This window comes from Apus apus, chromosome 7 (genome assembly GCF_020740795.1).
Source record: "Apus apus isolate bApuApu2 chromosome 7, bApuApu2.pri.cur, whole genome shotgun sequence".
Lineage (NCBI taxonomy): Eukaryota > Metazoa > Chordata > Aves > Apodiformes > Apodidae > Apus > Apus apus.
The window spans coordinates 29,613,774-29,638,656 of record NC_067288.1 but is presented as its reverse complement, the minus strand read 5'-3'; the positions used below and the strand labels follow the sequence as shown (position 1 = coordinate 29,638,656).

Here is a 24,883-nt window from a genome sequence, read left to right as displayed (position 1 = left end):
AGGTACAGACAGATCAGTCCCCTTAAAATCAGTCAGAAGTTCATAAGTAGTAAAATCTACTTATAGTGACAAATATTTTCCAGATTGGGCTGTGACATGCATGAAGATCAGTTTCTTCTCATAATCTGTAGGTACCCTGAAATCAGTTTAAAGGCTGAAGGCACCAGAGGATCTAAAGGTAATAATATTGGAAATTAAGAAGTCTAGAGTAAGAAATAGGAGTTGACATGATAACATGAAAACACATCTATGAGACAGATAATTCATATATGATAAATTACCACGCTATCTGACTTAAAGTGGAAGGCAGAAGTGCTCCTGTCACACAAAATGAAAAATGAACTTCTGACTGTTGAAATGCAAGATAAATGATTCGACATAACAGACATGAAACAACTTACGATGATCCTGGACTTGCTGTTGGCGGGGGACCTGGAAAAGTGACAGAAGAAAAACAGCCTGATGAGTTATGGTGAGGTAGCAAGCAGGAAGCTTTTGAAAACCTTTTAAAAGATAAAAGTAACAGTCTGTCATGTTGGATGTGGTTTATGTAGTTTCGCCGACGAGTGGCAGTTTCTCAAAGACAAGACCCTATCCTGGAGCAACGATTGTCTGCAAACCATCATAGACGAGGACAACGAACAGTTGAGGTACCCTGCACTTCAACTGTGTCTGTGGCCATCACAGAAAAGGTTACAGCAAACCACAGGAGGCTTGTACAAAAGCATGTTGTAGCTATAACTGGGAGAGAACAGCATCATTTCCCTCTATCAGTCTTCATTATTTATCAGGGAATTCATCCTGGCTCAGATACATTGATCGACTTTGTTCAGACCTGAGCGGGCTTTGGCTGAGAGGGTTTCGCTGTTCCTGCCCTTGGTGCTTCTATTTTGGCAAATATTGGAAGAGTTGAGCAGGCTGGAGAGCATGTTCACGTGACTGAGTATCAGGAAAGTTCATATTAATGAGTATTTGCTCTGGAAACCAATTGTCGTGTCAGGAAAAACCCTCAAACCTCACTGTTTTCTACCTGAGCACCTATAAAAGTATCACTGCTCAGATGAAAACCTCTTGCATTTCAGATACAGATTAAAGGACAACGGCCTTTTGAGAGAACATCTACTGATTAATGCCTTATTATCATTTAGAAAATGTAAGAGATTTATGAAAAAAGACTATGAAACTCATTGCATACATCGTTCAGTGTATGTTCTTTGCCCATTTCATAAGAGTATTAACCACGACTCTGAGCAAACATCTCCATCTCCCTCTGAATGTGGAGGAGAAGACACAGAAAACCTGTATCGTGTTTGGAATCTTCTCAGTCATCAGATCAGCTCTGAAGGCAATTATCTCAATAAAACTTTGAAGAAAAGGTGCTTATTTTACCTGACAGGTTTGGGGGTGTGTGTATCACTAACATGCCTCCAATCTACACTGGAAGCTGAAATTCCTCACTTACTTGTGACCAAGGAGGTCACTGTGGCACTTGAGAATACAACAGTTTTTCTTGTCTGGCATGAACCCCCTCAAGGATATTATTGGATATTAATGAATGTTGCTGCTTAGTGACTACTGTGTTTCAGTCCTGCTTCCAAAGAGGCTTTTAAACAGCAAAAGCCACAGTTTACAACAGGCAACATGAGCATCTCAGCTGAGCAACAAGCAAGCAGGCAGTGAGGAAGAGCTGCCATCCCAGAGATGCTCCCAGAAACAGGCTGAATCAGACCAGCGGCTGATTCCACATCAGTGCATTCATTTTCCACAGATAAACACCTTTCCCCACAGTTGCTTCTCTGAGTAACAGCCAGAACACTCTATAAAGAGCAAACTTACCAAATTTGACAAAGAGCACACCAGTTGTAGACACGGTTTTCCTGCCGTTAGTCGCGACGCACTGGAAGTAGCCGGTGTCCGTGGTGTCCAGGTTCCTTATTCGCAGCCGAGACCCGTAGCTGGTGGCACGGAAGGAGATTCTCCGGGGTTCCTGGACAACTGGAGCATCGTTTTTCAGCCAACGGACCGTGGGAGGAGGGTTGCCAGAGACTCTGCAGTGCAGCTCTGCAGTCTGGCCAAGGGTGGTAGTTATGTTGTTCATCGGCTCATCGAGCGTCAAGAAGTAATCTGGGAGGTAAACAAGAGAAAAAGGGGGGAATAAAGGATTCCAGGTCAGGAAATGTCATTTTTAAGGAAAGCTCATGCTTGTCTTTGAAAGGGAAACAAAGGAAGTGGCTATCAAGTTTAAGGAGAAAATTATCATACTGTTAATTGATGTTTCAGGGCCAGCAACAGATCCCACATAGTTTTGCATGGTAATAAAAGGAACAAATTTTGGAATTTCCATTTCACTGTAGTGAGGTATTGCTTGAAAACTTTTCTTTCTTCATACACCCACAGGTTCTCTCTGCTCTCTCAGCATCATTTTGGTTTCATTCAACACAGAAAAAAAAGCAACATAGCTTCTCTTTTTTCTTTGATTTTTGCTAAACAATAAACACAAAAGCCATGTACCAGAAATCTGGCTGCTCACTTTGATGCTCTGCAGATCTGCCCCTGCTCATGTTAGGACCTTTAAAATATAGGAATATATTAAATGAATCACTCAGAAGTTAAGATCTCTGAGCCATTTTTAATAAATTTGCAGAGCAGGTAGCATGTTGTCAATAATTTTTAAGCGCTAACTACATAGATGAGGAAAAAGGATCATATCTAGGAGATGAAGACTTTTTTCTGGCTCAGTATTTCCCTTGCTAGGAGAATGAAAGTTTTTCTTAAAGCTGTAATAGGTCCCATGATAGGCGAAAGCAGAAGATCAAGAATTCTTTTGGTAGGACAGAGAATGTTAGATGAAAATTTAGCAAAATTAATCTCTTCTAATCCATTTTGAGCACTGCCTTCTCCTGTCAAGTGCTATTTCACTCTGCATGGTTCAGGAAGAGGACTACTTCTAGGTCACTGTATTCAACACTTAATTAAATCCTTCAAAGGCAGAGAGGAAGATGGATTGGGTACAGGGAATGGGAAACACAGGCTTTCATCTGTGTCACAGGTTCAAACCAGGTGGTCATTAGTGTCCAAACCCCGTTATCATTTGCTGGCTGCTGGAGCAGGGCAGCCAAGGAAGGAGAAATCCAGAGGCTGTCCACTGCTCCTGAGCTCTCTGAGCCAACCAGGAGGTCAAGAAAAGCCTGTCAGTGAGAAAACTTGTGCTGTGCTGCTTCTGCTCCACTGTTCTCAGGTACCTCTACTGTCAACTCCAGCAATTAGCCTGCCTAAAAGCACGAAAGAAATCTCCAGCACATATAAAAACAGCTTAGCCAACTAATGCCTAATTCACTTCCCTAATTATTTACTTTAATGTCTTCACTAGCTACTCCATTATGTTTTGAGTGTATCAATATCTCTTTCCTTTGTGTTTAATCTGTTTAGAATGTCAGCTCTTACCCTGTGTTTGCACAGCCCTTCAGACAAGGCCTCCCTGTTCTCACTTGGTCCCGAGGAGCCACGAGGATAAACACTTAAGCACAAAGGAGCTGCCCACACGTATTTTTTTTGCTTCTCAACCAGCCTTTTAAAGTGCGGGTGTGACACTGCAAAAACACCCCACTTTTACCTACACCCCCATGGATCTGTTCAGTTAGGGAATCCCTGTACGGGGTAAAACGGGCAGGGGTCTCAGTGGAGATGGACAAGGGGGTCTGATGTCCCTCACCAGAGGTGTCAGACAGGAGTTTCAGATCTCCAGAATCCTTTCTGCAGGCTGCAGTGCAAGACTAGAGATATTCCTGACTTGTTATCTTAACAACCTCACTGGGAAGCATAATCTAAGTCAGCACACGTATTTTTGGGTTCTCTCCACAATCTGGATTGAATAAAATTGCCCTAATAGCATGGAACTGGATAACCACATTTCATTATCCCATGTAACATTTCTATACCACAGTCATTTATTTCATTCCTGATAACATTTCAAAGACTGATTCAGACATCTACAGTGTAACTCAGTCAGAGAACAGAATGGCCACAGTCCTGCAGTGGTGTTGCTGACAAACACCACAGTAAATACAGTATTTTAAGGGTCCTACAGCATAGAGGAGAGGCAAATAAAGGAGTAAGGATGTAGGGGAGGCTTCCAAAGGGAGAAGGATTTTTAAGTATCAGTAGCAAGAGGAAGTCAGTGGAAAAGTATGTCTGTAACACAAGAGCTATGATACAACTTCTCAAGAGGTACAAACAGAAACAGCCTCAGTATCTGACTGTCCTCTAAGTGTCCTCCACCTTCCTCCATGAGCTATTACAGAAATACTGAAACAAAATGCATCTGCTAAGCTCAGCCTAGCCCAGTCCTCAAATCCATAAATTCTGCCTCCAAATCATAAAACAGATCAAGGAGATCACTGAGATGAGATTTAAAGAGGCCACCTTTCAAGCATTTGGAAGCTTCCTGTGATATTTCTCACAGACAACGCAGTGACCTAATAGAAAATGAGCTGAAGATCCAAAAGTGCTTCCAAAACCCCTTGGATTGGTACGGAGGAACACACAAGTACTGAGCATTCCTTTCCTGGCATGCACAAGAACCTTTGCTGCACTGGCCTGGGGTGCAGGGGCCAAAGAGAAGCCTAGTTTTATTTTCAATACTTGTGTCCAACTCTCACCTACCAAAGCTCATCAAATCTCCAAAGCTACTGCCACCACCTCCTTCCTTTAACAACAACTATGCAAAGAACATATAAAATAGCTCCTGTCTGCGACCAGGTTTCTGTCCAGGCCACCCCCCGTCAGCCACTCTGGTGCCATCAGCATTAACATCTCCTCCTTCTGGGACCAAAGGCCAAGAAAAACAGGCATAAATCCTCTTTTTGTGCTTTCAGCAGGGGAAAAACAAGGCTGATGAAATGGGGATGAACCTGCTGCTTGCACACAGGATGAAGACAGTGTTGTGTGGCCATGGTCTTACCAGGCTTCATCTGACGGCCTCCTGGCCTCCAAGGAGCTCCCCAGATGCCCAGAGTTGACTCCCTCTGACCCACAGAATAATTTCTTAGAAAAACAAAGGGTCTTATTTACAAAGTAATTACTGTGCTTCAGGGAGTTAAACCACCTAGTGGCACTGGGCAGTGGAAAGTCTGAGTTTTAATCCTGGCTCTGAATAGTCTTGGGTGAATCACTTCAGTTGTGATTTTCAGAAGAGCCAACGGGAAGTAGACACCCCAAGCCAGTCAAAGCTCACATGGGATTTGTGCAACTAAGGCCTTTCAAAAACAGCCTTAAACCTTTTGGCTCAATCTCTCCAGCTATAAAGCAAGGATAATAATCCCTCTTACATCATGGGGAGGCTGTTATGTACATTAATGAGATAATGCTCACAAAGCACTTTGAAGGTGAAAAGTGCTACGCTGGGATAAGCACTGTTATTATATTTTAAGTTAAATCTCAAGGTTTCAAGAACATAACAAAAGCCAGTGCATATTTTAGAGCTGCACTCTATAAAAACATTTTGGAAACATTTTAATTTACAGAAATATGAGAGAAGAGCCTGAAAAAGTTCTAAATAAAATTTAGCCCACCTATAATTTAATAATAGTCAAACTGATTTTTTCTTAATTTGTAAAAACAATTTACTGCTGGGCCTAGACCCTGAATGCCAAGTTTCAGCCCACAGAGGTGTGTTTTTTTTTTTTAATGACTGAGTTATAAACCCTTGAAAAATGCTGACAGCCCCTTTACTATAGCAGCACTAGCGGGTGCCCTATAATGAACTTTTAAATGACTTGAGATAATATCTGGAAAGCCAAGCCTGAAATATATTTCTGGTTTTGAGCCGTTGCCAATGCAAACACAACACATCATAAGTCATCTTCATGATTCTAAGCGCATAAATTGGAGACACTGCATATAAAATCCAAATATTAGGTATCCTTCATGGCTGAACTTCTTGCTGGTTTGATGTTCCAGAACAGCACCAGCTGTGGAAGGATAAAATGTAGTGGGTTGTGTGTCTCAAAAGAAGAAAAGTGTGTGTTTCCACAGCTACGTCTTGACATTGTTAAATAGGAACCTGCCCGGTCCTAATAAATCCTGAAGGATTCTACTGCTTTTAAGTGGAACCCAGGTGGCTTTCAAAATAAAAGCTTGTCCTCCCTGGCCAAGGAATGTTAATCTCCTCAGTGACCACATGGTTACTCTATCTTAAATTACCAAAGACACATCTTAGACCAGTAACACCCTTTCTGCTTGGAGGAGGGTTTTGCTGGCCACAGCGAGACCTTTTTTCTCCCAAGCCCTGTGCTATGTGGTTCTGATTTCACTAGGTGTTTAAAGCACGGTGGGGATGCAGGATTAGATCCTGAAATGTTCATTTTATGAGAAGAATTGTTGTTTCATTTATCCTTTCCTTTATGTCCTTCTGATCTTTCAGAACATTCAAAGAAAAGCTAAAATTAAAGTCTCCATTTAAGCCATCGCAAGCCTGAAAACAGCTTTAAGCCAGGTGCAACAGAGAGGCCAGTGTAGCAAGTTTCTGCCCCTTACAGTCGGGTAACACCCCATTTCTCTGGAAAGGAACATCTCCAAACCTTTTCTCAACCAAACCTACAGCTGTGCTGACACCACTTCCAGTTTAATTCTGGATATGAAAGTTCAACTCTGCTTTGCAGGCTGTAAAGCAGCCACCTGACCAGGTGGTCAAGGACCTGGGACACCAGTCATACAGATGCCTTATTACTTTTACCTTTTTGTACCACAAGGTTTATTTAGCAGCTCAGCAGTTCTTTGTCATCCTATATATTAACAAGAAAGAAATGCAAAAGTGTCTCAGTCAGTGCCTGCAAGACGAGTAAGTTTAAAGATTGGTAACTGAAAGAGTTCCTTTAAAGGGGAAGAGCCTGTGAGGCACATCAGAACTGCTCAATTTAATGCACTAGACTAGAAATAAAAATTTTCATTCATTCAGAACTTTGGATTATCCACATCAGTCCAGTCTGACACTACACTGGGACCATACTTCTCCACTGGAAAAAGGACTAACCATTGATTGATGCTCAACTCAACAAGGAAGACAACTCCTGGCAGGTCCAGTCTGTGGGTCTAATCCACAGCCCCTTGTTATTACAAGGGGCAAAAGGAAGACTCCTGGCTGGAATTTCACTTCTTTCAAATGAAAGAGGAAAGGGGTATCATACTCAACTGAAGTTTTTGCAACCCATAGGAAGAACATCAGTTAAACACGTCCAGACAATCACGTGGAAGTAGTCAATGTCAACAATCTTGGACCAAAAGGAAATACTCTACTGCCTTTGCCTGCCCAGCTTACTTCCAAATGAGTTTCCCAAGCAATGTGTGTGTGTAAGACTTGATTTGGGACACATACTCAACTGTGTTGGGCCTTCTCTTCCCAAACACTGTCTAGAGGGTTCAGTGTCACCTGAGGACACTGAACTGTAGAAGAGGTTGACCACCACCCAAGGCTTCATGGCTTTTCAGCTCTCTGTGTGTGACATTCACTGCATCTGGAATTCTCAGAATTCATTGCTACTTGCTAATTAGCAGCTTAGAGATTGCCACAGGGGAGGGAGGGCTTGTGGAAGGAAAAGAAAAAATTATCAGGGCTGAGCACCTGAATCCTACTGCTTTTGGATACGAACTGGACAATTCCTTCCCCTTCATGCCAATGTGAATTCTTAATATGCATCTGAGAGTTCACATCTGCCTCTACTCTCAGGTTTAAGGACAGATGTCCTGGTGATAGCGTTGATGCTACAATCTGGCAAGGGGAAATGAAGCTTTTTTTTACTCAGGAACCAGTTTTATAGCACGAGTAGGAAGCTTCTAAACTTTATCACAAAAAAAGTGATTTGGAATAGGTAAACAAATGTCCACGTCCACCTATAAACTCAACTACTGAAAACCATCAAGGGATTTTGTTGTCACTTTAGAAGCTGCTCTGCAGTAAAAAGCCACGTAGAAAAACTCAAGGCAGGGTGTACAGAAAGGTATGTGCCTTAAGATTAATGCTGTAGAGTCAAAGAAAAGCTGTTATTTTTGACATTTTGACATAGCATCACTTTAGGATCTGGTTCTTATTAGCCCTTTCTGTGCCTTTTAAAGGTCTATTTTTTTTAAACCCAAAAATGTCAGGAAATTTGGAACAGAAACTACAATAAAACACGTCCCTTGACCCTCTGATCTATCAATCTTTCAAATAAACAAAGATAGCTGGATGAGCCAGGAAAAGGTTATTATATATAGTTACCTTATGTATAATGGTCAGATACTCACTGAGGTTATATAAAAAAATCCAACATAAGTGAAGCATTTTGTGAAAGATTTTTTTGCCACGAATGCCCAACATTACTCAGGGTGGTTTCTTTTTCAGGTTGTGTTCCTTGACCTTCAAATTTCACACCCTGTATTATTTATAAATGAGACATTCAAGAAACACAAATTCTCAAATAAAAACGTACACTCCGTCAGTGGAAAAGCAAACAAAAGGAGCTAATGTACTGTGGCTAAAAAAATTTTCAAACAAAGTAGCAGTAATTTACTGCCTCGCTACTAACGGGACCCCACAAATAGAATCAGAATCCTGAGCCCCATCAGGGGAGCTTGATTTACTGAATATCCCCCAGATAATAAAGGAAAATAAAAAGGTAAATTGTGCATGAATGTGAAAGCTGTAATTCTTCCCCTTTCACCACACGTATCAAATTCACATCCAGAGATTTCAAAAGAAAATCTGGAAATCTCTAAAGAACTGAGGCTAAAGTCAGGAGGCCTCGAGCCACCTGGTTTTCTCCACGTTTGGTTTTGTTTATGTTTTTTAAGATGTAGTTTGCCTAAGAGTCAAAGTCTCCCTGGGACATCAGAAAGATTTTCTCGCTAAGAACTCCTGGCCAGGTCATTTCGCTGCCTGGAAAGACTTGCCAAGGTGACAGCTTCAGCCTGGATTCATCAGTAAGGACAGCAAGGCTTGCTTCTCCCCTCAGGAATCCCCCAGACTCAAAGGGTCCATCAGTGTGGCTGTACCCACCGGGATGTCCTGCAGCCCCTTCTGAATTCTATGGCCTCCTCTGCCACTGCTGCTGCTGTCCAACCCACCCTGCCAGGGGATGTTCTGCCCACACAAGGATCTCCCAGAAGTTACTGACACATGGTCCCAGGCACCAGGTAGTGGAGCAAATACTGCAGCTCTCCCATCCCCTGTTTTGGTCTTTCACTGTTAGTTTCTGCTCTGGATCCCCAGATCATCCCAGAGGAGGGATGCTTGTTCTAGGTGATCCTTGTATTGATACGGTTTTGACTACTTCAGGATAAATTCTACCTTAAACCACTGAGTGATTTGGGGTACAGTATGTAAAATCCTGATTCTTGTTGCCATGCTCTCTGGGGAATGTTTGCTTTCCACAGAACACCTGGAGCACCTCCAGGCTGCTACATGCTGCCACAGCAGTGACCATGAGGTCTGTGCTGCACAGAGAGGCTGTGAGGCCCTGGGATCACTGATGTCTGGGAATGAAAATGGTTCCCAAGCCCTGAATCCTTTGAATGTTTCATACTTGTTGGCCAAGGCAGATAAGCCATGAAGAGGGAAACAGGCAGGATCTGCAAAAACTCACGCTAAGAGGTTTGCTTGGGAAACTGGAGGACCAAGTGAAGAGCTCCTGGAGGAGGAGGCACCAGCAGCGCAGTAACGTGCTGCACCCCAGCGCTGGTGTCCTCGGCTCTGGCTCAGCCATGGCCTGGACACACCCTTGTGCAAGGTCAGGGAGCTGCCACCAGGTGGAGGCTCCAGGTGGGCACAGGGGGACCAGGAGGACCTGATCATGGGGAGCCACAGCAATGGCATCATTCTCTGATCAGTCCCGTAGAGCGAACATCCTCTGAAGCTGAATCCTACTGACAGTTAAAAGAAAACAGTATTTCAAACCTGACTCTTTCTTGGCAAAGACTCCAATATTCTCTTCCCCTAAGGATGAAGAGTTCCCAAACAATTCCTCCACTGTACCAGATGTAAAGAAGCTCTCATTCAAATCCAGACCTATCTCTGTCTTTGTAAATAAACCAACATCTGATGGAAGGAAAAGCCTGCCCTTCCACAATGCTTTTTTTTGTGGAAGAGAAGCAGCTGAATGAAGGGTGCTTCACCTTTTTCAAGAAGGATCAGGGAAAAGAAGAGCTCATGGTAAAACAGAAGCTTTCTCAAACAAAGAGCTGGAGCAGAAGCTTGTCCTGTGTGAGGAGAAAGAAGAGAGGCAATGCCCAGGCAAGGAGAAATAAGAGACCACAGTGCCTTCAACAATGGGAAGGAAGAAAGATTTTTAAAAAGCTCAGGGCCACCCGCCTTGTTCCCTCCCTCACCTGGCTGGCACACCCCACAAAGGAGACACATTAAAGAATGGTGCATGGACCTGAAAAGCCAACACCAGGGCAGAGCATCCTGGTGAACTCCATGAACTCCCTGTTTCACCTGGCCTTTGTATTTTGCCTCAGAGAGCACCTATTGCCACAGCTGATGTCACACAATTCCTGAAAGGAAATTGCTTGAAGCCTCCAGGAGTGAATGGCTGCACCATGGTGGGTGTCAGGAGGGGTGACAAAGCCTGGTGCAGCAGGGCCGTGGAGGAGCACACGGAGGGGACTGCTCCAAGCCTCCCAAAGCCATAAGCTATGGTCCCCTCCAAATATCTGCCCACCCAAGGGAAACCTCATGTAGAAACCTGGGGGTGAAAGGCTTCATGTCCTGTCACCCACTCTCCGAGATGGGCCTTTTCCTACAGCCAGAGCCCCCTTTCTCCCCCTGAAGTCCACTTATTTCTCCTTATATAATTAAATATTTACTGGATCATGTTTTCATTTCTCCTTTTCCCTTGTGGCATTCTCTCTGCACGCCATGATTTACCAGTCAGAAAAGAGAGAGAAATGCTCACAGGTAAATTTCCCCTAGGTTAAAAGTGATTATTTTGTATTTTTTATGCACGGTTTGTTTGGTTTTTTAAGGTTTTGGTGAGAAACCACCTCCTCCCTCCCATCAATTGCTGCTTTCAACAGCTCTTCACGGGTGGCTGCGTCTCTTTTAAATTCATTTCCTGTTAAAAAGAATAAACAGGCAACTGTTTAATGCTGTCGATTTAGCTTATTTAATAGAAATTGAAACCTGAATAGGGCTCAGTTGTAAGATAATCACTGCAGAGCTCACCCAGCTAGGGAAAGCACCATATTAAGTAATTATTTCAAAATGCAGAATAGTGTTTAGCAAGACTATGAGCTGTTCCTCCTACCCAAACATAGGAGATGTTTGAGGAGGAGATGCCCATTTCCACCAGGCAGCAGGTAGAGTCTGAGCCACTTAAAGCAGACAGCCACTTAATTGGGGAATTTGGCTGGAAACCACTTTCATGTGGTGAACTTAATAGGCTTTAAAATGAGTTTTACTGGGATGCCTGCGTGGCCTCACGGCAGACTACAGCAAAGACAAGTGGATGTTGATTTCTTGAGATGCTTGTTTGCAAAAGAAGTGGAAATAAGTGCATGCCTAATTTTCCCCTCTGAGGTTTCAACTCCCCCAGTCAGCGTGTGCTGCAGTGTATGTGGCTTTATACAAGGCAAGAGAGTCTCAAAGACCTTTAGTAGAACCAGCAGCTCTCACATTAAAGCCCCTGCTTCTCTCTTAGACAAGACAAAACGTGTGCACCTTCACCTGCTTGTAGACACACGGGGAGAACCCACCCCTCTGACTAAGCTTTTTGGGCAGCAAATGGATTTTAATCACATATGTAAATCCGTGTTTAGGTGTGTAAGCTTACAGCAGTCTAAATGCTAATCAGCTCCAGCAAAGGGGTTGGTAATCCCCCAGGAATGCAGGATTCAGCCCTGCAAGTGCTAATTGCCACATTCCAGGTGGATTAAAAGTGTGAAACTCCATTTTACCTGTTTCTGTTTACAGGTGCCACAGAAGTGACATGGAAAATGGTTTAATTGCTAACAAAGAGGCTCAGTACTGGCACAGAAAGCAGAAGCTTCTCTTTGAGCAGTAAGAAGGTCCAGGACTGTGACCATCACCCCGAGTTTTACAACTTCTGGCTCTGGAGCTGCTGCTTTGCAACAGAGCCATCTGTTGGGACATCTGAAACCTGGCTGGTACAACCAGGCATGGAGAGCATTCTGAAGAAAGCCAATGCCCAAGGAGGCAAGAAGTCTGTGCTGCCAGCAGGCACCTTCCCACCTTTCCTAGTTATGTCCCTCAAACCAAGGCTTTTTAGAGTGCTCCCCTGGGGCACGTGCTACTGGAAAACAGGAACGTTTGAACTACCAGCTAAGAGAAAGATGAACCAAAATACGGATTAAAAAGCAGCACGGTCCTAAGAAATCATTCTACACAAAACCTCCCATTAATAACAACAAACAAGGTGCTGGGTGCTATTGTTCAGCAGAGATCAAATACAATTTCTGTAAAAATACGACTGTCTTCGATATCTCTTCTCTCTGTCTGGGTTTGGCTAGGGATCCCTGCAATACACAGCAATCTAAGGGCATGTTACCAGTTGGACCCTTGGGCTCACAGCAGAGAACAAACATTGTATCAGCTGATGGTCATTTGCAAAAAATATTTCCACCACTTCAACAGAGCGTGACCCTGTCATCTCCTGTGATCATGAGGTGGGTTCCTAGAGAAAAATCTACCCTGTGGGTTAGCAAAGGTTGCCTGCCAGGGATATTGTCAGAGGCCTGAATTAAGACTGTCTGTCTGCCTTCTCTCTGGCATTTCCTGACTTCTGAGTGTTTGACTTCATGGCCTTAACTTGCTTTTTCTATGCCAGTTACTTATTGATTAGTTTTTTGGAAATCCAAAGCTGCCAAACCAGAAAAGAAACACACAGGCATCCTTTTTAGGAGAACCACCACCCTCACTTCTCCATTCCCTGGGCACAGATGTGAAAGAGTCAACCTTGCTTCAAAAGTACCCAGAGCTAGATATTCTATTCATATTTAAGCCCAGAAAACATATTTATGCTTAAACACAAAACATTATAAACACATGTTCATAAAAAGCATTAACAAAATACAGACAAAAACATTTGGAAAAACCATCTGTGGCAGAACTCCACTATGGGAAATTTCAGTCTAAATAGTTAATGGTTGGCAAAGTTATGAGAAAATTTAAAAAGTGGTTGACAAATTGCACAGTTGGTGTGGCTAACAGCATCCTCCACTGTCAATGTCACATTAGAAGAATTTCAAAGACCAGACCGACCCTGGAGCTGCAATCACTGCCTTGCAACAAAGGCTGGAGGAAGCAAAGCAATTGGCTTAAATAATTCACAAAATTAAGTAAAGGAGAAATATTTATCTTTTTATTTTCCCAGTATCTCCCCTTTGGAGAGCTCCAAATCACACACAATTACCACCTGCAAATGTATTTTCCCTCTCTATTAATTTAAAGCCTCAACATTTAATCATAAAACACACTGAGGCAGACTGGCTGATACTTGTCAATTTTGAGTTCAAATCCTAAGATCCAGCAGACAAAATGGCAAGCAGTTCGTGAACCAACTCACATCTTGAAATATTTTTACCATGTGGAATATTTTACTGGTACAAGAAAGGAACACAGCATTCTCCAGAATACAGAGCCACATGTAATTACATGCCAAATGACCACGAGGGAAACAAGGTTTATCTCCAATGTCCCTTCACCCCTTTGGCTGCTGATTTAGCCAAGTCAAGAAGAACTGAGATTTAAAAATCTGATTTCACATCTTTCTATATTTCTGTCCTCTTACCTTTATCTAATTCGCTTGAGATGTTCCATGATGACGTAGGCAAGAAATCAGCAACAACTGATGAATTTGCTCCTGGAAGGGAAAAAACAGGGAAAAAAAAAATAGATGCTGTTAATATATTGATTGTGTATCATCAGGACAGTAAAGGCATTTATGAAGTTGCTGTCACAGTAATAAAATTATTCAAAGAACAGCAGCTATTAAAATGCACTCGATGCTCTGTGTTGGCAGGCTGAGACATATGGGGAGCAGAACCAGCCAAGTGGAAAAAGGCACCGGGCCAGCACTGGGGTTTGTTTTGCAATGCTGTCACTGCAAGGCCTTGTGTTAATTAAGCAACCAATCTTTGAGATGGATTTGGCCCACCTTAAAATCTCCCCATGAGTTTTATAGAGGTAGAACGACTCAGCAGTGTTGCAGCTAAGAAAAACACCAAGGCTCTGAGGTTGCTGAACATGGTATTTGTTAACGTTTACAAGCCATTTTAATCCTGCAAACCCATGTGCACAAGAAGAGACACAGTTTATGCACTGAGGCAAATAGAGCTACTTGTTTGAAAAATCCTCCATGTAAACACAAGCTGGAATGACTGATCTGAGCAGCGGTAGCAGTTGCTCATTGCTGTGATACTTTTGTCCTTTTCAAAGAAAAGTTGAGCAGTGACTTTAGCCTTCCCTTCTATTTTTACCTTTTTTTAACTGCAAAAACAGTAGATCAAACCGAGGATGGTGTTAAGGGAACTGCCAGTGTACTTCCAGCTGCAGCTGGAGGTGATGCTAAAACCACCTCTGAACATCAATGATTTCAGCAAACACCCATATGAGGACCCTGGTGTGTAAGTGCTGCCATAGTACTTGCCCCATCCCAGCACCGGGTGCCATATCCATGATGAGATGTTTTTGCCTGAGGGCAACAACTCCCAATCCGAGCAAGATGCTAAAAAGACTCTCTACAAACTAAGACCCTGTGGCCCAATCCTGCACCCTGGCTGGACACCCAGTACTGGGTGCTTTCCACCCAGTCCCATAGGTGCACAGCAAGGGCAGTTGGGATGCTGAGGTGTAGAATCCCAGGTGAGAAAGTGGAATGTTTTGAAGGGTATTTTTTTAACTTTTACATCATCCCTTAACTTGCTCCCCGACCTCTTTTAACTAGAAAGCAATTTCACTCATAAAACTGCAGCAGAGCAATGATATACAAAGAAGTTCTGCATTTATTTGACCAGTTAGCAACTTTCCTGTTTCATTAAAAAATCCTGAGGAAACTGTAAACACAAAAGTCATCCAAAGGCCCAAAGCTGCTCCGTTCAGATCCAGCCACTACACTTGTTATAAATATCGCCTTTCTTAAAAGCCCACCTGGTAGCACTGCTTATTTAAGACTCTGTCAAGTATTTCCAATGTAAACACAGAATTTGAAGCCATTATAACTTACCTACAAACATGGACCCTGGCCTGGGCAGAAACCCACTGACAGGGACAGATCCTGAGCCCATGTAAAATGGCATCACTCTGAGGTCAGCAGTGACACCTGTTTACACAAACTGAGCTTTCGGCCCACTGGGACCATCCCTCTTCATTCTTTTTAACAGTTGAGCTTCCTACCCAACCCAAATGTTAAGCACCACGTGGCTGAATGACCTGCAAGATTTAAGGGATCTAATGCTAATATCACCTTTGTGGTGACCATGATCCTCCAGGCATCAGGACAGTGTGCTTGGTGCCTTCACTCTGAGGCTAAAGCTGAGAAGTAGGGTAGGTGACAAACAATCAGTGGGCCAAAAGCTGACCAAGATCTGGTCAGTGTCAGGCTGGTACCAGAGGCTGGGATGCTCCACTTCCTACACCTCTCCTAGGTGCTTGCCCTTCCATCCCTCCCACCCAAAAACTGCTGTAGGCTTGTGATTAAACCCTCTACGAGAGGAATCTGAGGTGCTGTTGGTCTCACACCTCCTGCTGGTCTCACACCTCCTGTTGAGACCAAACAGGTCCATATCTTATGTCCACAGGCTCAAGCCCACAGACAATAGGTTACACTGTTCACATTGCTCACACATTCAGTATTTGCACTTGACAATGTATTTTCTGTAGGTAATACTACTTTGGTTCACCTGGAAATATTCTAGTATTAAGACCCCACAAAGGCACCGTACTCTGCAAACAGTTAACGTACATTAACCAAAATGAAAGATAAAAGTACTAACAATATCACAAGCAAATACAGTATTTTGCTATTTAAAGCTCCAGAGTGTTGGTATTGTCTTAAACAGGCTTTGAAAACCTGACTGTGAATCTCACAGAGATCTGCTCTACAGAAGAAACCATATGAGAAGACCAAACTTCACTATTTGTAAGATAGTTCTCCAGGCTGGTCACTGGTGATTTTCTGCTATTCCTGAATTAAAGCTCCAAATCAAGAGCAAAGTATTACTGTGCCCTTAGTGAACATCTGATTTGATTGAAAGGACCATACAGAGCAGCTACACAGCATGGGAACACACCACCTATTCAAAGTTAATACAGAAAAGTATCCCAAGAACAAGTCCACGAGACGCGGGTTAATTTCTGACTGTGAGGACTTAAAACTGCTGTGTATGGAAGTGAGAGCAGTGATACCTCTGCTTGGAAAAACTGTGTTATAATCGAATCTGAAGCAAGCTCAGCTGGAAGGTGAGCTCCCAGCCAGCCCATGGAGAGATGAGTCAGAGATGGGAGAAGGATCAAAGCCTTGTCTGAGCAAGATTGTTCCTCCTCTGGAACGAAACCCACCTCCCACCTGATCCACCACACTTGGTAACCCTGCCTCCAGGAGGAAAATGGGTTTTAAAAAAACAGACTGGGAATGAGTAGGAGTTTTTCTCCTGTTAGGACCCACCCTGTGCTAGTGGGTCAAAGCTGGAGCACCAAGAAGGTCACACCGAATGCAAGACACCTACAGCTATGCCACCCATGACCTGGAGGAGACCAGGGAACAGCGCTGAGTATCGATTGCTCCACTCCTTGATGGCCCATCCATCCACTTCAGCCACGCATCCCACCTTTAAACTTCCCAAAACTTAACTGCTCCCTGCATTCTGCAAATCCTACATACAGGATTTATACACAGTAACTTGCTTTTGGAGCACGGTGACAGGTCTGCCCATTTTTGTCACCATTTAGGAAAAAAAAGGGGGAAAAAATCTCCTTAATATTGCAACCAGATTGCAAACAAGTAGTTTAAAAATTAATCCTTAATTGTGAAAAATGCCCTGTTATGCCCTGCTTTAACCATCTGAACAATAAGAATGGTTTTGTAAAAAACTCAACCTGAGAAACATGTTCAGCGGAGAGAACCATTATCCTGTTAAGATTTTATACACAGATGGAATAACTCCAGATGAGTGATGAATCTTATTCTTCATACTGGAAAGATAAGTATCTGTTCAAATCTCTATCACTATGAAGCAACATTGGTCTGAAGTTAATGAGAAATCACAACAGTCAATTATAACCCCTGTGAAAAGCCAAGAAAAGTGTGTTCAAATACACTCCCCACAGAGAAGTTGGCTAATTTCTGAGTTTATTACCATATTGCCTAAGTGCAGAGTGAATTTCACACACGTCAGTCCTTTTAAAGCCGTTGTGATTAAATAAACTTCAACAAGGTTTACAAAAATCTGCCTCTGAAGAAAAATGACAGAGCTAGTTCTTATCACAGGCACCCACCACTGTCTCAGTTTCTCACCAGAAGCCACCATCACTCAGTGCTCAGTGTTTGGGCTGTCATGGCTACAGACTGTCAGGAGGATGGAGCAGCAGAACCAAGAAGGAGAAGATCCAGGCTAATTAATATCTCTGTGTGATGCATTTGTAAGACAAAGCAAAGAGAATATAAGTCAAAACAGGAAGAAGGAAGATAATTAAGATGACACCAAACCCAGAAATGATTGAAGATTTTAATGGGGAATAAATCTGCTATTTAGAAACAAAGCAGAGAGCAAAATTAGTCTAAGAATGTGGAGATTCTGCCAGCAAGGCCCTGCGAGCAATGCAGGAGATCTGTATGGTGTAGGAACACACACATCCAGTACCAGTGTGGCCTGGGACAAGCTCTCCTCTTTGGTGCAGAGATGAAAACCCCAGGTCTGGCAGGAAACCATCTTTTTAAGGTGGAATATAGATTTAATAAAACATGCAAACAAAAAGTTCAGTGTCTTCTTACTAGGCATCCTCTCTTACTTTATACCACACCAGTGGGTCATGCTATACCCTAACTACATAATTATATATATATCTTAAGTAATTTTTCTGATACAAATATGAATGTGACTGCAATGTATGCAATTCAGATCTCACTGCAGAACACCCAAAATAGCAAGGAGATGTTTAGAGTTATCAAGGACTTAGAAGTCTTAGTAATAGAGTAAGCTATACAAAATGAATGTTTAAGCTTAATTTAAAAAGAAGTTTTCCATTTGTGAAGCTCTGAAGCTGCATAAAAAGCCCACCCCATGTGAGATTTATTTTATCCTATGAAGGAATTTGCCTAAGGAAGTGTTAAAACCCCAATTTCACAAGACACTACAAACAAGACAGGGCAAGATGTTACTACAGGCACCACTGAGGAGCTATCCCACGCTGCCAGGAGGGGCAAGACAGGATAACTTAACAGGACATTTGGGAACAACTAATTTGGCCAAATCACTGATAAACATTTTATAGCAGCAGATCTACTGGAAACATCAATGCCCCTTAAAAAGGTGAATAAAAATCTTCAGAAACTAGACACTACAGCTATCCTACTTGGATGTAATATTAAGAAAAGAGGAAACATAGTTATAAAGACTTGGAGCAAAACCTAATTATACTAAGTGCTCAGTATTTTTTGCTTTTCTGCACATTCCAGACCAACACTTCATCTTTCTCCCTGTCTAGTTCCTACCTGACTGATCTCTTCCAGGATCTTACCACAGATATGCCTCACGGCTGTTTTTCTCAGTCGTATCTCCCTCATCTTCCTTTCTTGCTTTTTGCATTTTCTTGTTCACTGATGCTTTGTAAGTTCCCCACACATTTTCAACTGATCTGCCAAGATACTATTTTTTGCAACCAGGCAGTTTCCAGCCTATCCACAGCCCACCCTGGAGGTGCTGAAGGAAATCTAGACATACTTTCTGCAGACTGTAATGGATACGATCTATTATTCACCAGTTTTCTTGTCTGTTTAAAAATTGGCACTGTGCTGAAATTTGCATAATATATACCTCAAATTTTGCTTATATCTTTGATGTGAGAAAGGATTTTATTTTCATTACATCAGTATCTCTGCGTGGCTGTAGACATGTCTGCATGATACAATTCTTGTGTTTCAAAAGGAGGTGGGAATCATAAATACTTCAGTCAGCTGAATGAGGCAAAATTGCATGAAGATGGGAAATTGCTGAGAGCAGTTCTGCTCTTCAAGGTAAGTGGGTGCCTCTCAAGGAGAAGATACTGCCTTTGATAGCAAACAATACCACAAGTCAACAACAAACATTCCACTGATTAGTTTTAAATGTAGACATTTCAGTACCCAAGGACATGCGAAAGATTCAGTACATACAGTCTACAGCAAACAGTTCATGTTAAAATTACATTCCTGCAAAAAATCTCAACCTTCCATGTTCAGGGGAACTGCCACATTTAATACCTTGGAAGAGAAGACCCTACAAATAGATAAAATTTATCTGCAATAAAACCTGCCAAAAAACAGACTGTAACTAAAAATCTATCTGGTAAGCAAGATGAAATGCTGCATGATGGCACTTCACCTTCAAATGCCTAACATTAACTCGTTAGCTTTACTCCACCTGCTTACTCAACCGCTAAAAATGCAAAGGCAAAAGCTTGTTCTGCCAAAACCTTGCACAGGCAGATCCAGGAGAGTTTACCAGATGATTCTTGCAGAGTTCCCAACTGCTGTCATTGCTGCGTCAGAAAAGGGACTTTCTGCTGGCAAATGACCTGCTGGAGCTCTCCAGGCTGCTCCATGCAGAGAGGGGCAGAGATGATGCTGAGTGATGGTGATCACTTGCAAATGGTTAATTTTGTTCATTGTCTTAGAATGCAAAACTCTTGGGCAAATCTACCTGTTATTTCTCTGTAGTGTATGGTTACTGGTAGCCTCAGGTATGTTAATCATTAGCATTAGATAGGGATATTTTCAACACCATTGGAGCAACTTAAGCTCTTGGATTTCAAATATACAATACATTAATTTTCAGCTTCAAAAGTGAGACATGTAACAGGATGATTTCATTTAGTGCAGGACTGGAATTTGTTAAGAACTTCATTTATACCACAGCCTATTCCATCTATCAGAGCACCTCATCACTGCCACTGGCACTTCCATCACCACGTATGCCATGAATAACTTCTCTACCTGGGAGGCTTTTTAAATGCCTCAGGCTCCCAAGGGCTAGAGATAAACTGTAGGATTAGCCCGTTTCTGATGCATCATCAGGAAGAATCCCAGTGCCCTATTTCTGATTCCAGGGCAGGAAGCCAAGAATACTGCATGCACCTGCCACCTCTGCTTACAGCTCCTTGCAGACCTGCTCTCTTTGATGAGGATAGACAAGGAAAGCTTTTGGCTCCAAGGAAGGCAGTCACTGGGCCTTCCTGTTTTTACAGGATACCAGTAATACTCACCCCAAAAGGCAAACCATGGAGATTAAATCTTATTCTCAAACACACTGTTCTTAAGATTTGATCTGTACTATCACTAAGCAACATCATCAGAAAATGATGCAATTGCTACGTACTCAATACCTGGAAACTCCTGAAGTACCTTTAGATGTTTTGGCAGTAGTCTAATGACCTGCACAAGTCAGGAACCCTATGCAATATTTTTAGTAACTTGGTCTTTGGCTAAGGTCATGTCAGTTAAAAACTGCCTTCTTCATGAGATCAGAGTCATCTCTTGGAAGGAGAGGTTTTTAATAGGCCTTTTTAATATGCTAATACTTTAATCCTGAATTTCTAATTACTGAACTACAATTCCTTTTGATTGCAGCTATTAATTACAGATTATCATTAATGTTATATGGATTTAGAAGCCACTGTGGAATCTGGGTGCACTTTACATGGCTCTAAATTGGGTCGTTAACAGTTCCACTTAAGAAGAGCAAAACACTGCACCCTGGAGTAACCCCCAGCTTTAATGACAGGGAACGAAGAAAAGAAATGGCCAGTTGGCTGCATGCCAGCATTTCGCAGCTCACAGTTGAGTCTTTGTGCTTCTGAACTGTAGAAATGTGGCTGTGATAGCACTTCAGCCCACGTCAACCAGACGGGAAGCTCAGGGTGAGTCCAGCACAGGCAGCCCTGGGAACGGCACAGCTCAGGTGGATCAGGCATGATCCTGCACTGCACAAACCCAGGGGATCCCCGCCTTTTTCTAGGAAGAATTATTGTTCTCTGCTCAATCTGAAACACAAGGGATGTAGAAGCAAGACACTGCAGAAATGTGTCATTTTCTTGCTGATAAAGGCAGCTCTTACTGAACACGGATATCAGAGAGGCTAATAACAACCCTAGAAGGAAGCATGGCACAGCTGTTTGTCATGCAAACCTACAAATGCCAGGAATTTGCACAATAAATGTAAATTTTCAATCTCTCCAAACCCACCTGAGTTAATACTGGATTTTTTTTCCATGCCCTGAGCTATTATCTTCTTGAGCACCTTGGACTGGCAGAAAGAAGAGAAAGTGGAAGTGGGAACCACACAAAGAAGACTGGGTAGCTGCAACAGAAGAGAGCAAAAACCTAACACAGCAGCAGCAAGAAATTACTGGGTGGCTAGTCTGGAGCAGGAGCATGTGACCAGAAACAGAGGAGTCACAAAAACCTGCCACAGTATCATGAGGACAGTGAGATGCAGAAAGATGTCTGTCCTGGGACATTTTGAAGATGTTTCAAAGCCAAGAATGGTGAGGAAGAGTCCAGAGACAAATGAAAGGAGGCAACATTCTTTGTTAGGCACTTTCTGGGGGCAACACTGGGTTGCCTGAGATTGGTGCTTCCCTGACAACACCACAAAAAGGTCCCAAATCTAAAGACTGCTGAGATTGCTCCAAGCAGAGACTCTGTCCTTGAGACTCTGAGTGATCCATATCACCCAGCCCATAACTACTACTGAAGGTTGCTTTCCTGAAGGCATCAATGCGATGCAGAAGCCTTTTAGGGGGACTGCCCCTCTACTGACACAACATCCCCACAGGTTCCCCTTTATTTACCACACAAAACAGCAGGCTGAGCAGTGCCCACGACTGCAGGGCTGGGACAGAAGTGTTTGCAGACGAAGGATGAAGTGCCTGGACAAGGCTTTGCGTTGCACCTGCTCGCTTGGCCCTGGTTTCCATCAGTGCCACTGCACTAAATCCACCAGCAACTGCTTTAAAGAAGGCAAACCCAGCCAAGCACAGGGAGGGCAAACAAGAACTCATTTACATCCACCATAAATTGCAGCACACCATAACTCCTTGCACCTCAGCACTTGAGGGCCAGAAATGATGGAAACGGATCAGGCTCGCAGCAATCTACAATTAAACCCTTATAACTTGTGACGAAAATTACAGTAGAAACCTGCCCGGTGCAAATTCATTATTATTTTTTGAGCTCGATAATTATTTTTGTTGCAGTGAGGAAAAATGTATCCCATGTCAGCTCATGAATTAATGGAGGGTCCTGAAACAATTACTTCTTAAATACACAGAAGTCTCCCTAGTGTAAACAGGCTCCATTTTATGCCTTATCCTGGTGGTACAAGGCCTACATTGCCTCATGACTTATTGGCTGCCTATGATGAAACAGTAAATGTTGCACGTTTGAAGGCTTCAACCTCATGCCTAGGATTTTACGTGGGTTGATGTTGATTAATGGACAAACTGCCAAATTTATAAAGAGGCTGAAACACAAGGATACACTGTGAAACGTATGCTAATAGAGCACAATTTATATAAAAAGGAAGGAATGTAAATATTTAACTGATGCCAGACCTGGATGCTTTGGCCAAGTTGGGACTGAGCTACATTGATTGTTCAAGAGGAACTTACACCCTGGTCTAAATCCACACAAGCCTGATCTCTGACAGACTTAAAGCCCCTACGTTTAAGAAGGTAGATTTAAACCTTAATTTCTTCTGCTAAAATGCTGGGGTTTAACATTTTTCTTGACAACACTCGTAAGTAAGAGCTGATCAGCATGTGTGTGGAGAACTGGGCTTAGCTCAGGTCCCTGCTGGGAGCACCGAAGGAAGTGCCCGAGGCAGATCCTGACCCAGATGCCTCCACGCCAGCGCCTGCAGGCACAGCATCCTCAAGGGACCAAAACCAAACCAAGACCCTCCAGCTAATTTGCATTTATTAGCAGCTTCAAGCCAGGGCAAGGTCTCTCAGAGGTGACGACTACACTCTCTTTTCATGGCTCCAGGTTGGGTTTCAGACACAACAGTGACACGACCCAGGCATGTCTGCTCTTGTCCTGCCCTTCTGGGACTGCAGACCAGGGCTGTCCACACGCTCGCTAACAAAAGCAATTACACAGGCAATTCATCTGCACAAAAGGTTTATATCAATACTTCAGAGGTTTATTTTTTTATCCCTTCACTGCTGGAATGAATTAATGCACTGATTTAGCTACAGTTACAACCTATTTAACTACAGGAAAGTTTCCAGAATCCCAGGTTTGTCAGGACCTCCTGGGTTCAGATAGCCTCTAACATTAAGAAAAATTAAATCCAAACTTAACAATATGACCAAACTTATTTTCATTCTTACTTGTTGGGGGAATCTTCAAACTGTCTCATCAGTGGCTCAGCATGCTCTTGCACTAATCTCCCCAAGTTTGCAACAGATGCAGAATGATGCAAATTTCCATGGGCTACAAAGTATCTCATGATGGGCACGCAGACCTCAGCAGGGCAAGCCTTGTGTTGGCAGGTTCATAACGGGCACCAAATCCACAGGTTTGATGAAAATCTCCTGAATGCTTAAATCATGCACTTTCTCAAGCACAGTCAGGACTAAGGAAATGGTTGGTGCAAAAGAGCCACTTCTCAACAACACAATTATGACTTTGCAAGCCTTCATCTTAATTGCACCCAGAAGTACAAATGGCTGTAGTCTTCATGACCCCATAATGGCTTTGCCACAGAAAAAAAAAACAAAACCAACAACCCAGAGTCTCTAAAAGTTAATAGCCTGTACAATAGGAAACCACCAGGAGCAGGGCAAAGCTGGCTTGTTCAGTCTTAACTGCTTTTGCAGGCGCTGAAGCCTCATGGAAGGATAAACCACTGATGATTTTTTTATTAGCTCAACAAACAAGAAGCTAGGCATTTGATGTAATGCTACTGCAGATCTACAGAGATTATGTTTCCAAGTCGTGGCAACTGCCATACTTTAAGAGTCTAGTTAGCTTGGAAACGGATACAGGTTTTCTCTGAAAGGCAGGGCAATCCAAATAAACACGCCGAGCTCAGTACATCCAGATGAAGTTCCAGTGGACCAACCAGCTTGCCTAGTAGCTGCAAACCACACATCTGCACAGAGCTTTTTCATGGCTGTTCCTAATTTCTTGTTCTTCGGGCCAAAGGATTGCAGTAATATCAAGCTCAGCAGGTGATAAGAGCAAGTGTCTGCCAAAGTAAGCCTGAGCACACAGATTCTGCTGAGTTCAAATGAGCACAGACTTATTACAGAGCTAAATTTGACTGGTGGGCTCATTAACATTAGTCAGCTCTGATAGCATCCAGGCACGCTTGAAATATTTTGTACAGACTATTTACAAGTAAAGGAAAACATAGTTTCTCCTTCAAAGCAAACATGACACTGGGAAAATGCAATGGTAGAATGTCCTGTAGCCACCTCATTAGTTTCATACCTAAGATTTACAAACTGCTCCTCCCATTTTAGTCCACTTCACTATAATTAGTTCCCAAATCACTCCTTATGGTCAAGCCAAATTTCTCTGCTGTTCAATTTTTCAAGTCTCCTCAAGTTCATTCACAGGTTCCTTCCTCACTATGCCAGGAGCTACACCCTTGGTTTTGTTCCGCTTTTCAGCTCTGACCACCTTCTACA

At 42.8% G+C, this 24,883-nt stretch overlaps 1 protein-coding gene across 1 annotated transcript in view; it reads right to left on the bottom strand.

The window, feature by feature from the left end:
- The window catches only part of ROR1 (receptor tyrosine kinase like orphan receptor 1), a 162,711-nt gene that overhangs the window by 38,726 nt on the left and 99,102 nt on the right, over window positions 1–24,883 (bottom strand). Inside the window, exons 2-4 of the mRNA XM_051624494.1 lie at window positions 13,782–13,853; window positions 1,837–2,124; window positions 402–432 (exon numbers count right to left, since the gene is read on the bottom strand). Of these exons, the coding sequence (XP_051480454.1) occupies window positions 402–432; window positions 1,837–2,124; window positions 13,782–13,853 (391 nt within the window). The remainder of the gene's footprint in view (window positions 1–401; window positions 433–1,836; window positions 2,125–13,781; window positions 13,854–24,883) is intronic.